This window comes from Stegostoma tigrinum, chromosome 45 (assembly GCF_030684315.1).
Source record: "Stegostoma tigrinum isolate sSteTig4 chromosome 45, sSteTig4.hap1, whole genome shotgun sequence".
In the NCBI taxonomy this organism is placed as follows: domain Eukaryota; kingdom Metazoa; phylum Chordata; class Chondrichthyes; order Orectolobiformes; family Stegostomatidae; genus Stegostoma; species Stegostoma tigrinum.
The window spans coordinates 1,349,270-1,365,061 of record NC_081398.1 but is presented as its reverse complement, the minus strand read 5'-3'; the positions used below and the strand labels follow the sequence as shown (position 1 = coordinate 1,365,061).

The 15,792-nt window shown below is 47.6% G+C and overlaps 2 protein-coding genes across 14 annotated transcripts in view; one reads left to right on the top strand and one right to left on the bottom strand.

Moving 5' to 3' along the window:
- Positions 1–5,567, top strand: part of LOC125448645 (disks large homolog 4) — a 324,649-nt gene extending 319,082 nt beyond the window's left edge. For all 12 annotated transcript variants that reach the window (XM_059642664.1, XM_059642665.1, XM_059642661.1 and 9 more), the window contains one exon: positions 526–5,567. In XM_059642664.1, the coding sequence (XP_059498647.1) occupies positions 526–632 (107 nt within the window). In that variant the 3' untranslated portion in view covers positions 633–5,567. The remainder of the gene's footprint in view (positions 1–525) is intronic.
- dnah2 (dynein, axonemal, heavy chain 2) overlaps positions 5,508–15,792 on the bottom strand; it is a 184,351-nt gene continuing 174,066 nt past the window's right edge. For both annotated transcript variants that reach the window (XM_059642660.1, XM_059642659.1), the window contains exons 83-88: positions 14,059–14,210; positions 12,068–12,182; positions 10,864–11,040; positions 9,920–9,994; positions 8,710–8,860; positions 5,508–5,904 (exon numbers count right to left, since the gene is read on the bottom strand). In XM_059642660.1, the coding sequence (XP_059498643.1) occupies positions 5,750–5,904; positions 8,710–8,860; positions 9,920–9,994; positions 10,864–11,040; positions 12,068–12,182; positions 14,059–14,210 (825 nt within the window). In that variant the 3' untranslated portion in view covers positions 5,508–5,749. The remainder of the gene's footprint in view (positions 5,905–8,709; positions 8,861–9,919; positions 9,995–10,863; positions 11,041–12,067; positions 12,183–14,058; positions 14,211–15,792) is intronic.

Genomic DNA, 15,792 nt, shown 5'->3' with positions numbered 1-15,792 from the left:
TGAGGGTGGAATCGAACCTGGGTTCTTGGCACTGTGAGGCAGCAGTGCTAACCACTGAGCCACCGTGCCACCCTTTAATTGAAGAACTTATTGTCTAAATCCTGGGTAACAATGAACCTGACCCATACTTGGTTCACACCCACACCCCTCAATTATATCTCTGCCAGACCACTCTCACTTCCCAGACTCTGGATCTGAGACTCTTAAGGGAACCTGAATCCCAAAGCCTTTTTCTGAATTCTGCTGAGGCTGGGGTCCTTTGGAAATTTCAAAGCTGAGTTTTTTTCTGTGGAATAATCATGGAACTGACCTGGATTGTTGGAGTCACAGTTGAGGGTTAAATTGTCCCATCTGGCAGTGAGTAATCTCGATTTGCACTGGAATGATTGGATGCTGCCAGGATACTGTTTGGAGAGATAGTCTCTTGGTGGCTGCCTGAAGCCAAATCCTTGTCCCTCGTCTCTGGCCGTGCAGTTTCTCTTCAAAGTGAACCAACCTCTTGTGTGTTTCCCTCTGTGTTTGCAGCAATTGTGGAAGGGGATAGCTTCGAGGAGATCTACATTCGAACAAAGCACGTCATTGAGGACCACTCTGGGCCCTACATCTGGGTCCCTTCTCGAGAGAGACTCTAAGGATAAGCACCACCACCCCCCACCCTCATCATTCCAACCCTGCCCCACTTCCCCTTAAAAACAGCTGACTGATCTCATCTGTGCTACCTGCTCCTTCCCGAGCTTCTACAGCTGCTATTGTCTCTTGCAGGACCTGACTGTACCCGCTCCTCCTTGATACAAACACACACACACACACACACACACAGTTTTCCTTCTTTCAATCGCTTGGTTACGGGATGGGCAAAGGAACTAAAACAAAAGAAAAATGTTTTTTTTAAACAAGAGAAAAAAGGTGACAGCCTTGCGTGTGACCTGTTTGTTTTCGCACTGTGCAAAACTCGCTTGTGCATGCTTTGTGTGTAAAGCAAGCAACTAACAAGGATCCTATGAAAGAACTTTTCAAAGATTAATCCTGCCCTCCACCCCCAACCCCAAATGCGATGCACGAGAGGGGCATAATGTCTGTGAAGCCTGAGCTGTCGACTGAACAAATCTTGGCTTGTCTCCGGTGACTGTAAATAACTTCCTTATTTTAAAAAAAAAACTCATGCAAACAGAAAAAAAAAATACAGCGACGATGGTTTAAAAAAAGGAAAAAAAAAAGAGACTTTAAAATATTGCTTTTTCTGTTCTCTATTCTTTCCCTCGTCCTGCCCCTCGTATCGTCTGGTTTTGCTGCCTGCACTCAAAAGAGAAAATAAGACAAAAATAATCAATAAAAGTTAAAACAATCTGAACGTAGCTGACAATGGACAGAATGCAGCATGAAAAGCAAGCCTGGTTTGTGAAAGACTACCTTGCTCACTTAATGCACCTTGTGGAAGATGCTTCCTGTCTTCAATGAAATATGGACATTGTCCATCTCTCTCTCTCTGCCTCCCTGTGTGCACCTTTGTTGGAAGAGGCCTCACCCGTGGCTGCATGGAGATTATGACTGTAAACTGGAGGAGGATGCCTCCCTCCACCATTTGGATGGATCGCAACTGAACCACTTCAACTGCACTTAATGTCCCTTCTTCATTAACTTTCTCAGTCTCAAACATCCCTTGGAAACCACCGTGCTCTGGGGAAGAGAATTCCAAAGATTCACTACCATCTGACGTTCCAAGATGTTCCTTCTCCGTCCTAAACGATTGGGCCCTTTTCCTGAGACACCTCCGTCAGGTTCTGGATCCCAGCCCAGGGGGAGCGACCACACTCTGTTTGTACCTGTCAAACTCCTCCAGAATCTTTTCAGTTTTCAATGAGACCACTTCTCATTCTACTACAGGTGTCCCTGATTTACCAACATGTGATTTACAAACACTTGTACTTACGAGCAAGATCCCATATTAGTATTCATTGTAAAGACTCACCAGGCGAAGGTTTGCTTGTGCGTAGGAATAGCAATTTTATATTGTATTGTATCGTGTTCCAAACTGAGTACCAACCACCTTATGAACATAGCCAGGAATGGAACTCATTCATAACCGGGGGCTTCCTTGTAATGTCCAGAGAATTTACTCAGTCCCTTGAGCTCGATGGAAAAATGACCTCCACCTGATGCTGATTTGCTTGACTGTTACTGTTATTTTACATCCTGCTTTATGTTGCTGCTGGAACTGATGTTTTGCCCTTTTAGCCTTTGGTTAATTTTATTTATTTATTTCTGATTAGCTTACAGTGTCCTACTCCACAGAACAGTACAGTTTCTAAGCAACGTCCCACAAGTTGCTCAGTTTTCATTTTGGGCCTTGGTTGGAGGAGGAGCTTGGGATGGGGCACTGTGGCTGTGAACCTGCCAGGGCTATGAGCTGGTGGGTTGGGGGGAAACACCCTGCCATTGAAGGAGGAGGGGGCAGGGTTTTGATTGTTGGTGGGGGGACAGAGAATGATGGAGATGGCAGGTGACTGTGCAGGTCTCTGAGGTGGCCTGCTATTCTTTGCAACCTCCCTTCGCCCTCCTGCCTGGCCCGTGTGGCTTCGGTGGGACTCGAAAGACATCAGTCTCTGTGTCTGTCTCTCTCTTTCTTCTCCCCCCACACAGTCCTCTGAGTGGAAGTGAGGAACCATCATGTTGTCACAGGCTGTGTCCTTGACAACAAACTGCAGCAATGACATTAGGTCCTTTGGGACTCATACATCTTGGTGCCCCTAACTATGGACTGTTAATGGCAGGCTGCTGCTGCTCAGACCTGAACCCCCAGCAAGCTCGGGAGGGAGATGGGGGTCAGTACATATCTGTTAAAGGGTGTTACAAGTGGAGGACCCTCCTGACAGGAGTCAGTGACAAAGAATATCAGTGAGAGGAATCAGAGGAAGCAGCTTCAAGGCCTAGCATTACCTAGAGTGTCTTAAAAATGGAATGTTGCAGAGCACTAGTGCAGCATCCAAAAACATTACAGCTTTTAATTCTCTCCAACCGGCAAGCGTGATCAGAAAGATGCAGTCACCAGGATCAAAGAAATGAGTTGTTGATGATTTAGCTGTCCCTCAATTTCTGAGGGTGGCACTGGAGAGAGGGATCCTGCTGAGAGATAGAGAGGGTGCTGATGGGTTAGGAGGGAGGAAGGGTGGTGAGAACCAGCTGCAGTGACAGTGAGGTACAGGGCTGCTGTGGTAATAGTTTGACTAGTTATCAGTGGCCAGGCCTCTCAACCGGGAGCACCAACGTTGTCAGAAACTTAAACCCTGGGCAAAAGATTTGCATTTTCCTGCCTCGGAGGGTCCTAATGGAGGATAAACCCAGAGTTAAAGTAACACTTCCAGATCATCTCGGTTGGTGGCTTCAACCTGCTTAGAAGAAAATAACTTCTGAGCAAGTGAGAAATCGAGTTTATCCGAGACCTCTCAGTGGCCTGGAGTGGCAGGACCCTGAGGACAGGGTGCACTTCCAATCCCTTCCAGCTCTGCTTTTAGAGGCATAGAGATGTACAGCACGAAAACAGACCCTTTGATCCAACTTGTCTGTGCTGACCAGATATCCCAAATGAATCTAGTCCCATTTGCCAGCATTTTGCCCATATCCCTCTAAACCCTTCCTATTCATGTCCCCTTCCATTTGCATTCCCCTGATCTAAAAATCTTGGGAACAAGAATCCTGGTAAAGTTCCCAGCATCAGACCCAAAAGCAGGGCTGTGCTAAATGGTGCCCCGAGAAGACAGAGTTCAGTTGTGTGCTTTTCCTGATATCACCCTCCCAACCTGACTAAATCCCACCTTGCACTGATTCAGGACCGGGATGTCTGCTGTCAGAATACATTCGGGCATGTGAGGGTTGCAAAACTAACTTCCCCTGTCCTCCTCCTAACTCAACTGTGCCCCTTACCCACCTGGGATATCATGATGGACTGGATACTGTTGTAAGTGGATGAACAAAAAGTTATAAAAGGTTTTATTTTAAATGTTTTTCTAAGTTTTACGTCTCCTTTACTGATGAGCTGGTTGATGCAGCTCTACTCTGTATCTAACCCCGTGCTGTCCCTGTCCCTGGGAGTGTTTGATGGGGCACTGTGTACAGGGAACTCTACTCTCTATCTAACCCCGTGCTGTCCCTGTCCCTGGGGAGTGTTTGATGGGGGGGACAGTGTAGAGGGAGCTTTACTCTGTATCTAACCCCGTGCTGTCCCTGTCCCTGGGAGTGTTTGATGGGGCACTGTGTACAGGGAACTCTACTCTCTATCTAACCCCGTGCTGTCCCTGTCCCTGGGGAGTGTTTGATGGGGGGGACAGTGTAGAGGGAGCTTTACTCTGTATCTAACCCCGTGCTGTCCCTGTCCCTGGGAGTGTTTGATGGGGCACTGTGTACAGGGAACTCTACTCTCTATCTAACCCCGTGCTGTCCCTGTCCCTGGGGAGTGTTTGATGGGGGGGACAGTGTAGAGGGAGCTTTACTCTGTATCTAACTCCATGCGGTTTGATGATGGTGGGGGGGTGGGGAAGGAAGACAGTGTAGAGGGAGCTTTAATCTGTAACCCCATGCTGTCCCTGTCTCTGTGAGTGTTTCATGGGGGACAGTGTAGAGGGAGCTTTACTCTGTATCTAACCCATGCTGTCCCTGTCCCTGGGAGTGTTTGATGGGGGACAGTGTAGAGGGAGCTTTACTCTGTATCTAACCCCATGCTGTCCCTGTCCCTGGGAGTGTTTGATGGGGGACAGTGTAGAGGGAGCTTTACTCTGTATCTAACCCCATGCTGTCCCTGTCCCTGGGAGTGTTTGATGGGGGACAGTGTAGAGGGAGCTTTACTCTGTATCTAACCCCATGCTGTCCCTGTCCCTGGCAGTGTTTGATGGAGGGCAGTGTAGAGGGAGCTTTACTCTGTATCTAACCCCATGCTGTCCCCATCCTGGGAGTGTTTGATGGGAGGGGAGGTGGAGACAGTGTAGAGGAAGTTTTACTCTGTATCTGACCCCGTGCTGTCCCTGTCCTGGGAGTGTTTGATGGGAGGGTAACAGTGTAGAAAGAGCTTTACTCTGTATATAACCCCGTGCTGTCCCTGTCCTGGGAGTGTTTGATGGGAGGGTAACAGTGTAGAAAGAGCTTTACTCTGTATATAACCCCGTGCTGTCCCTGTCCTGGGAGTGTTTGATGGGAGGGTAACAGTGTAGAAAGAGCTTTACTCTATATATAACCCCGTGCTGTCCCTGTCTTGTGGGGGGTTAGACGTCTTGAGGTGCTGGAATCTTGGAAACTTCAAAGTGTTTCCTGTCATTTTGAGCCTAATGCTAGAAGGTGAGGCATTTGTTCCTGTTAAGTGTCTCCCCTCTGCCTGTGCATTCCTCGCTCGGAACCCAGACGTGGGGTTTCACCAATGGTCATGTTGAAGGGGAGACAGTTAGATTCCTTTATCAGAGAGGGTTATTGCCCGGCTTCCAAATGGCACTAATGTTACACCAGATACTGTGGCACCACACAACGTTACAAAAATATTTATTGGAGCAGCATCTAATTAAAAGTTACCTTCGAATGTGGAACTGGACTGGTGATTACACGAGAAGGAACAATGAAGTACACTGTGCTGGTAAGGTTTTACAAACAAGATTTCCCTTCAGATTCCTCAGAAATGACTTCTGTATTCCCTTCCGGGAATGTAGCAGCGTTCTGGTAATGATCAAATTCTCCGCAAAGGTTAGAGTGAGAGGATTCCTGAAAGATCCTAATAATCGAGACTCAGTAAGAGTGCAGTCCCCCGTTTGATCCAGTGATCAGGTGGCTTGTCTCCAGTCTTCAGCTCAATCCCCACTACAAAGGATGTGTGTCGGCTGCTTCCAGATCTCTGGGAGTAGTAGTAACATGGACAGGAATAGATCCCTGCAGGAATAATGGGATAAATATGATGCAAATATACATTAGCCATGGCCTCTGCAATTTCTTCTCTAGGGTTTGGCAAGTTCTTGGATATATCTGGTCAGGACCAGGACCAGGACCAGGACCAGGAGATTTATCCACCTTCATACAATTAATTGTAAATCATCCAACACCTCCTCTACTGTGGTATGGACTGGTCCCACGATATCGCCACTAAATTCCCCAAATCCCCAAGTCTCCAAGGGAAACACAGGAGAAATATTTATTCAGGACCTTGTCCGTCTCCTGCGGTTCCACACATACATATCCACTTTGGACCTTGAGGGGTCCTATTTTCTCTCCAAGATAATAAAGTGTGAAGCTGGATGAACACAGCAGGCCAAGCAGCATCTCAGGAGCACAAAAGCTGACGTTTCGGGCCTAGACCCTTCATCAGAGAGATGACGTCAGCTTTTGTGCTCCTGAGATGCTGCTGGGCCTGCTGTGTTCATCCAGCTTCACACTTTATTGTCTTGGATTCTCAGCATCTGCAGTTCCCATTATCTCTATTTTCTCTCTAGTTATTTTTAAAATATACTTAAAGGATCTCTTGATTCAACGTAATCTTCTCAGCCAAAGCTATCTCCCCTTTTCGCCCTCCTGATTTTCTTCAGTAAACTTCCGTATATCCTGTAAACCTCCAGGGATCCCAGCTGCCTGTACCTGAGCCATGCCTCCTTCTTTTCTGATTAAAGCCTCAATATCTCTGGTCATCCAGGGTTCCCTGCTCCTACCAATCTTGCTCTTCGCCCTCACAGGAACATATACACCTTGAGCTCGATCTATCACACTTTTAAAGGCCTCCCACTTGCCAGAGGTTCCTTTCCCTGCAAACAAACTCCAATCAACCCCTGCAAGCTTCTGTCTAATTCCATCAAAATTTGCCTTGGACCAGTTTGTTCCTCTCCATAACTATTTTAAAATTAATAGAACTACGGTCACTGGTCCCAGAGTGCTTCCCCCGTCGCCTCAGTCACCTGTCCTGCCCTATTTCTCAACAGTAGTCAGGTTTTGCTGCTTCCCAAGTAGGAACCTTAATTACTGCTTGAGAAAACTTTCCTGAACACATTCAACAAATTCCACCCCATCCATGTTCTTAACAGAGTCGCAGTCTATGTTAGGAAAATTAATACCTGACTATGACAACGCCATTTCTCCTGCATGTCTCCGCAATTTCCCTGCATATTTGTTCCTCTAATTCCCGTTGACCATTTTGGGGCCTAGATGACAACCTGAATAATGTAACCATCCCCCTCTTATTTCTTAGCTCCATGCACAAAGCATGAAGGGTCTAGGCCCGAAACGTCAGCTTTTGTGCTCCTGAGCCTGCTGTGTTCATCCAGCCTCACATTTCGTTATCACTGGATGTTCTCTCAGTTATTTCATCTCTGACTACTGCTGTGATACTCCTGTTAATCAAAAATACAACTCCCCCTCCCCTCTTTACTCCACCTCTGTCACACCTAAAGCACCTGTACCCTAGCACATTAACTTTCTAGTCCTGTCCCGTCCTTTACCTACGTTTCTGTAATGGCTATAATATCCCAGCCCTATCCATGTCCTGAGCTCATCGGTCTGACCTGACGGCCCTCTTGCATTGAAATGGGTGTAATTTGATCCCACAGGCATTCCTTGCTCCCTGCCCTGTTCCAGCCTGACCTGTCTCTTCAACTTGCTATTTCTGATTACTGTATCTCCTTCCAGCCTCGCACTTGCCTCCCTGTTACTGAGGATCCCATCCCCCCGCCCCCCCAAAGCTTGCCAATCTAGTTTAAACCCTCCCTTGTCACACTAGCTAGTCTGCTTGCCAGGATATTGGACCCATCTCTCTTGAACAGGTCAACTCTGCCCCAAAAAAGATCCCAATGATCCAGCAATCTGAATCCCTGCACCAATTCTTCAGCTGTGCATTCATCTGCCATATCCTCCTGTTCTTACCCTCACTATCACATGGCACTGGAAGTAAGCCAGAGATTCTGACCGTCAAGGTCCTGATTTTTAACTTTTTTCTGAGCTCTTTATAATCACTCTGCAGGACCCTATCCCTATTTCTATCTATGTCATTTGTGTCAGCGTGCACAATGACTTCTGGCTGCTCACCCTTCCCTTGAGAAATTTCTGCAGCCGCTCCAAGAAATCCTGGACTCTGGCATCTGGGAGGCAACACATCATCCTGGATTCCCATTTGCAGCTATTGAATCTCCGATCTGTTCCACCCACCCCTGAAGTACGCCATAGCAATGCAAATATCTCAGGTAATCGGCAACGTGCACTGAGAGGGGATCTTCTAGAAGTGTGTAAAACCATGAGAGGCATGGATAGGGAGAACGCAGTCAGTCTTTTTCCCAGGTTTGGGGAATCGAGGACTAGAGGGTATCAGTTTAAGGTAAAAGGGCAAAGAATACATGGGAATCTGAGGGGCATTTTTTTTTACACAGAAGGTGGTACGCATATGGAGCGAGCAGCAAGTGGAAGTGGATGAGGCGGGTACATTAACAACATTTAATAGGCATTCAGATGAATACACGGACAGGAAAGGTTTAGCAGGATATGGACCAAGTGCAGGGAAATGGGGTTAGCATGGAAGGACATTTTAGTCAGCATGGACCCATTTGGGCCATAGAGATTCTCTCTGTGCTGCAGGACTCTATGACTCTATGATATATGATCCTGAAGCTGTTCTTCTTGTATCAACCCTGTCTGGGATGGAGCACTCTAAACTTCTGAGCTACGATCCTCTAAATGCCAGACCCAGCCCATCCCCATTACCTTTTCCAGATTTTTTCTTGTTTTCCACCGGTTTGAAATGAATGGATGGCATAGGACAGACCAGCTGCATGGGTTCAGCTTGTACCAGGCAAGCGTTCCTCTTGTCCCATCCTGCTCCTTGCAGGAACATGCCTTTCACATATACACCATCCTGAGGAAAGAGAGGGGATAGCAAACAGCAGAACCATTATTTCATTGAGCGGATGGGGGTGGAAAAGCAAAGCAGAGAGGGATAGGGCAGGGGAAGGGATGGACATGAGAATGTGAGTGGACTCAGACTATGCTGCACTTCGAGACTGAGGTCGTGGTGAAACACAAACTCATTCACGTTAAGGTTGGACAGTCGGTTAAAGCTGACCTTCAATTGCAACTGCTGCTTGAAACCATTCTCCTTAAGCATTTGCTCAATGTTTAAACTCACATCTTCCTCTGAGTAGGGAATGGCTTTAAGTCTCAATGCTGATAGAGTGCGGCGGTCTTGGAAGGTCAGTGCTGAGGGAGTGGGCACTGTCGGAGGGTCAGTACTGAGGGAGTGCCGCACTGTCGGAGGGTCAGCGCTGAGGGAGCGCCGCACTGTCGGAGGGTCAGTGCTGAGGGAGCGCCGCACTGTCGGAGGGTCAGTGTAGAGGGAGCGCCGCTTTGTGGGAGGGTCAGTGCTGAGGGAGCGCCGCACTGTCAGAGGGTCAGTGCTGAGGGAGTGCCGCACTGTCGGAGGGTCAGTGCTGAGGGAGTGGGCACTGTCAGAGGGTCAGTGCTGAGGGAGCGCTGCACTGTCAGAGGGTCAGTGCTGAGGGAGCGCCGCACTGTCAGAGGGTCAGTGCTGAGGGAGTGCCGCACTGTCGGAGGGTCAGTGCTGAGGGAGTGGGCACTGTCAGAGGGTCAGTGCTGAGGGAGCGCTGCGCTTTCAATGATTAAGTGTTTCAGGTGAGGTTTTGAACTAATTTTTTGTTACTGTTCGATTCCTGATGGAATTGTCCAGATCAATATCTGTGCCTCAACCAACACCATCAAATACAGATTGCAAATTTAGTGCCTGTAGGATCCTGCTATGTCATTTTAAAAAAAATGTTCCAATGCTGGTTAAATTCCATTTGTTGTAAAGGGTTCTAGGATGTTGTGAAATGATGAAAGGCACAATGGAGACACAGTTCTTTCTTAGTACAGTGAGCTCAGACCATGTGGTGTTATGTGAAGGTAGTCTTTACCATACCTTGGGTGGCTCCAACAGATTATTATCATCGACCACAGAAACTATAAATTCCCAGGACAGTGAATCCACTGATATCTTGTGGGGAAGGAAGAGGTGAAAAAAATTATTTTTCTCATTGTTGAAATGAACTGCTGATAAATTCAATAAATTATAGAGTCTTACTGCATAAAATATTCTCGAGTTCTTTTGCTGATTCTTTTTGACCTGTGCCCCTCTGATTACTGACCCTCATTATTCCACATACCTCAGTTACATTCACTTCTTGATCCTCTCTGCTCTGAGGAGATCATCCCAACTTCTCTAGTCTCTCCTCTTCACTAAAAGCTCTCATCGTCAGTCCCATTCTCCTAAATCTGATCCAAACTCTCCCTGACACCATTGACAACACCTTGGTGTTCTGCTCCTGTAGACTGGTCACTGGGTCTTTGTGACTTCTAGCCAGTGGACTGCCAGACATGTCCACGTGCCATTTTGAACTATAAACAGCAATAGGCACAGGAAATGCTGACCCAGATGAAGTCATAGAGATGTACAGCATGGAAACAGACTCTTCAGGCTAACTCATCCATGCTGACCAGATATTTGAAATAAATCTAATCCCATTTGCCAGCATTTGGCCCATATCCCTCTAAACCCTTCCTATTCATGTCCCCATCCAGATGCCTTTTAAATGCTGTAACTGTACCAGCCCCACAACTTCCTCTGGCAGCTCATTCCATACATACACCACCCTCTGTGTGAAAAAGTTACCCCTCAGGTCCCTTTTAAATGTTTCCCCTCTCACCTTAAACCTGTGCCCCTCTAGTTTTGGACTCCCCCACCCTGGGGAAAAGACTTTAGCTGTTCACCCTATCCATGTCCCTCATTATTTTATAAACCTCTATAAGGCCAGCCTCTCATTCTCTGATACTCCAGGAGAAATAGCTGTTGCAGAATGTGCTTACTGTGTTCTTGCGGGCTGCAAGCTGCAACACGGCAGTGAGAAATCCTGTAGGGAAGGTGAAACCAGAAATCCAGAAGATGACAGGTGGGTGCGTGGTCTCAGCCCATCTGGCCAGCTGCTCCACTCTGTGAACCAGGTCACGTATCCAGGTTCCAAGTTGCTTCATTGATGGGTAGGCCTGAAGGAAGTGGATGGGAAACGTTAATACAAAGGCTAATGGCAGATCCAGAATGAGGGACAAGCCTGAAACATGTTAAACTGTGTGGTGCTAATTGGCTGATCAGATCAAAGCAGGAAGACACCATTCTGCCCTCAAAGCAGCCCCCGCTTGATTCGCACCACATCCACAAACATCTCACTCCCTCCAACAGCGACGCTCAGTAGCAGCAGTGTGTACTATCTACAAGATGCACTGCAGAAATTCACCAAAGATTCTCAGACAGTACCTTCCAAACCCATGACCACTTCCATCCAGAAGGACAAGGGGCAGCAGGTACAGGGGAACACAAGCCCCACTCACGTTCCCCTCAGACCCACTCACCATCTTCACTTGGAACTATATCACTATTCCTTCAGTGTCGCTGGGTCAAAATCCTGGCATTTCCTCCCTAAAGGACACTGTGGCTCAACCCACAGCACATGGACTGCAAAGGTTCAAAAGGCAGCTCATGCCCACCTTGTCAAGGAGCAACTAGGGTCAAGCAATGTGATATTGAAGATGCTATGGAAATGCGTGTTGCTTCTGCAGCACTGCCTGAATGGAGATAAAACTCTAGCTTGCACACTCAGCCAGGTGAAGCAGAGAACTTGTGGTGTTCAGGAAAGTTACAGGCTCTTGAGATTCTGGTAGGTGCGGGCCAACACATAAACAGGTCCAGCACCACTGCCTCCTGCTGGCGAACATGCCCATGGAGTGGGCAGCACAAGGGAGCAAGAGAGTTCATCTCATACCACTCCTGTTCAGTCCTGGAGGATGTTAATACCAATGCTTCAGGGAAATGCCAAGTCACATGAATGAATGGACAGCAGTAATGAGCTGGGCAATGGCACCCTGACAAGAAACATGGTGGGGGAGGGGGAGGAAATCAAACCAATTGCCTTCTAGGTAAGAGAAAAATCAGTACCTTGCACTGACATTGTGGTTAGGGTTAGCAATTTACCATTCTCCTTCAAGGATGATTGCCATGTCCTCAGAGTTCCCTTACCATTTCCCATAAAGGAGGAACACGAGCATCGTGAATACAGCTGAATATTTCCTCCAGGTCAGTGGACATGACAACTAGCCCTTGGATTGCCATCTTGAGTTCAGTCAGGGATGTCCTTAGGACACATGATCAAACAAAAGGTTTGTTAGAATACTGCACAACAAAGGGACAAATCAGAAAGGCCACAGTGGGACAGCAAAGAAGTTGGCAAACAGCAGAGAAATATGATCTTTTTAAAAACTGATTGTAAAAGCAGCACTGGGTGCGTGTTTGATGGGGATGGGAACATACTGAGATTTCACACACTTGAACATTGATCACAGGACAAAAGGTTGCCTCAGGACCAGCAAGGCAGCCAGTGTCAGGAACAACACCCAACAGCGAGTCAATCCCCACAAGAGGGAAGAGGAAGAGCATTGCGGGCAAGTCATACAGTCACTCAGCATGGAAACAGATCCTTCAGTCCAACCAGTCCACAACGATTATCATCCCAAACTAAACTAGTCCTACCTGCCTGTGCTTGGCCCATATCCCTCCAAACTTTTCCTATTCATCTACTTATCCAAACATCTTTTAAACTTTGTAACTGTACCCACATCCACCACTTCCTCTGGAAGTTCATTCCACACTCAAAAAAGCTGAACATTTTGTTAGGATCCCTGAAGTGCTGGCACTGAGGATCTTTTCTCCATTTCAGTACTGCAAGCCTGCTGAGCCAGGTTCCCTCACTATGCTCATGGTATTAAAACCTGCAGACATCAGTGTTTACAGCATGGGTCTGTCATGAACTGGAAATGTTACCCAACTCAAGTCATGGGAATACTCTGAAATACCTGACAGCTCTGTACCACGAATTTCATACTGTGTCTAAATCTGTGCTGTCCCCGTCTCTGAGAGTGTTTGATGGGGGTTAGTGTAGAGGGAGCTTTACTTTCATACAGTCATACAGCACAGAAACAGCCATTTCAGTCCAACTTGTCCATGTTGACCACATTTCCTAAACAGATCTAGTCCCCACTTGCCTATGTTTGGCCAATATCCCTCTAAACCCTTCCTATCCATGTCCCCATGCAGATGCCTTTTAAATGCTGTAACTGTACCAGCCCCCACCACTTCCTCTGGCAGCTCATTCCACCCATGACTGTAGTTTTGGACTCACCCATCTTCGGAAAAAAAGACCTTGGCTATTCACTCTTTTCATGCCTCACATGATTTTTATAAACTTGCATAAGATCACCCTCAGTCTCTTACGCTCCAGGGAAATAAAGCCCCAGCCTATTTAGCCGTTCTCAATAGCTCAAAATCGCCAGTCCCAGCAACTTGCTTGTAAATCTTTTCTGAACGCCTGCAAGTTTAACAACATCCTTTCTAGAGCAGGGCGACCAGAATTGAATGCAAAATTCCAAAAATGCCTCACCAATGTCCTATATATCTGCAATATAACCTCCCAACTCCTTTACCCAATGCACTGATCTCTGAAAGCAAGCATGCCAAACCCCATCTTCACCACCCTGTCTACCTGCGACTCCATTTTCAAGGAATCATGCATCTGCACCACTCGGTCTCTTTGTTTGGCAACACTGCCCGAGCCCCTATCATTATTCTGTGTAAGTTCTGCCCTGGTTTGAAGAGAATAGGGAGCTTTATAATTCCTTTAAAAGAGTGCTGGGTACTTGAATTTCAGTTTAATAGTGTAGACTGAACTTTACTGTGAATCTAACCCTGTGCTGTCCCTGTCCTGGGAGTGTTTGATGAGGTGGGGGAACAGTGTAGAGTGAGCTTTACTCTGTATCCAACCCCGTGCTGTCCCTGTCCTGGGAGTGTGATATTAGGAATGCTGCCACTTAGGTAGCGCTGGCACTCTCCAATAGTTGCTCCTATACATAGGCAGCTACTGGAAGGAAGCAATGAGGTGTGGGGAGAGGAAAGTGCGTTGGTGAAACAGAGAAGTTAGGGAGGTAAAATAATAAACAGTCAAACATTAATCCAACCTGATGACGTCGAGGAGAATGTTATAACGTTGGATCTCCTGCAAAAGTACCACATTCAGAGGAGAAGGGTCTTCTTGCAACATCACCTGGGTCCCCTCATAGTCAAGGTCCTCAGGAGTCCGCTGGAGCACATCAGCAGATAGCTCGAGTACCTGTGGTATCATCAGAGTGTGAGGTTACTGCAGGACTGCACACACACAATGTGAAGACAGAGAAAGAACACAGGAGGGAATCTGGCCTCTGTGACTGTCACCAGAGGATGGGGGCTTTCTGTGCCTGCTGTTTGTCAGTCCCTCAGTGAGGGGCTGATCAGCCACACCCCACCTCCCAGCAGTGTTAAATTTAAGGTGAGCTGGTGTTTGCCACGGAAGGACAATACACTTGCATGGCCTGACACTAGCTCTAGCTGATAAGTGGTTCAAGAGTAGATCCACTACCTGCGGATGTGGGGCTGAACCACCTGACTACAACAGGAACCTGTATTTCTGCAGAACTTTTCACATCTATACAGTTTATCCTCCAAGTATAGTCACCATGGTAATGCAGGAAACTGGGCAGCCCACTTGCACACAGCAAGATCCCATAGACAGCATCCTGACAATGACCAAGCATTCATTTCTCATCATTTTTGAATGAGGGATAAATTTTGGCTGCACAATGTAAGATCATATGAAATAGCAACAGAAGTGGACCATCCAGCCCATCGAGCTGCTCCACCACTCAGTACAAACATTACTGATCTCAACTCCGAGTCCACGCTACTTCAGCTTCACTTTCCTGCCACTTCCTGGGCCCTGGGAGACCAAAGCACTATCTCCACGTGAAATATATTCATGAAAGAGTATCCAGATCCCTTTGAGGGAGACAATTCCAAAGGTTCACCATATTCTGAGTGAAGACATTCCTCCTCCACTCAGTTCTACACAGTTGGGTCCTTATCCTCAGCCCCTATATTCCGGGATTTAGAGCTGAGGGGAGAACAATCGCTCAGTGCTGTCCGACCCTGTCAAATCTCTTCACAATCTGCCATACCTCAGTGAGATCACCTGTCATTCTTCTCAATTTCACAGAATGTAGTCCCAATTTACTCAGCCTGTCATGACAGAGCTGCCCCTTCATCCCAAGGACCAGCCTGCTGAACTCTGGTTCTGCCCTCTCCAATCAATCCTTCAATCAGGAGACCAAAACCACACACACTATTCAAAGTGTGGTCTCCCACACAAACCCTGAATCATTGCAGCAAAGGGTTAGACACCACCTCTGGGTCTCTCACTGCCTTCTGCTCCCCCTCTTCATGGCTCCCTCTCATTGCCAGTCTCTCCAGCCCTCTCTCCCTGCCCCCCTACCCATCTCTCACTGGCCTCACTCCCTCTCTCACTGCCCCCCCTCTTCCTCTCTTACTGTCCACCCTCGCTCCCTACCTACCCACCCCTCCTCCTCTCCTTGCCCCCATCTCCCTCTCCCTCCCCCTCTTTCTGCCCCACTGTCCCCTCCTCCCCCTCTCCCTGAGCCCCTCTCCCACACCCCATCCCTGACCCCCTCTCCCCACTCCCCTTCCCCCCCTCTCCCTGTCCCTCTCACTGTCCCCCCGCTCCCTCTCTCACTGACCCACTCTCCCTGCCCCTGTCTCTTACCCACCTTCTTGCAGCTTGCATTCCTTCCCAGCAGTTTTTTTTGTCAGAAAATTTAGATTCTTCACTGTTGGTCAAAGTCTTCAATGTAAGTTACAAGTAC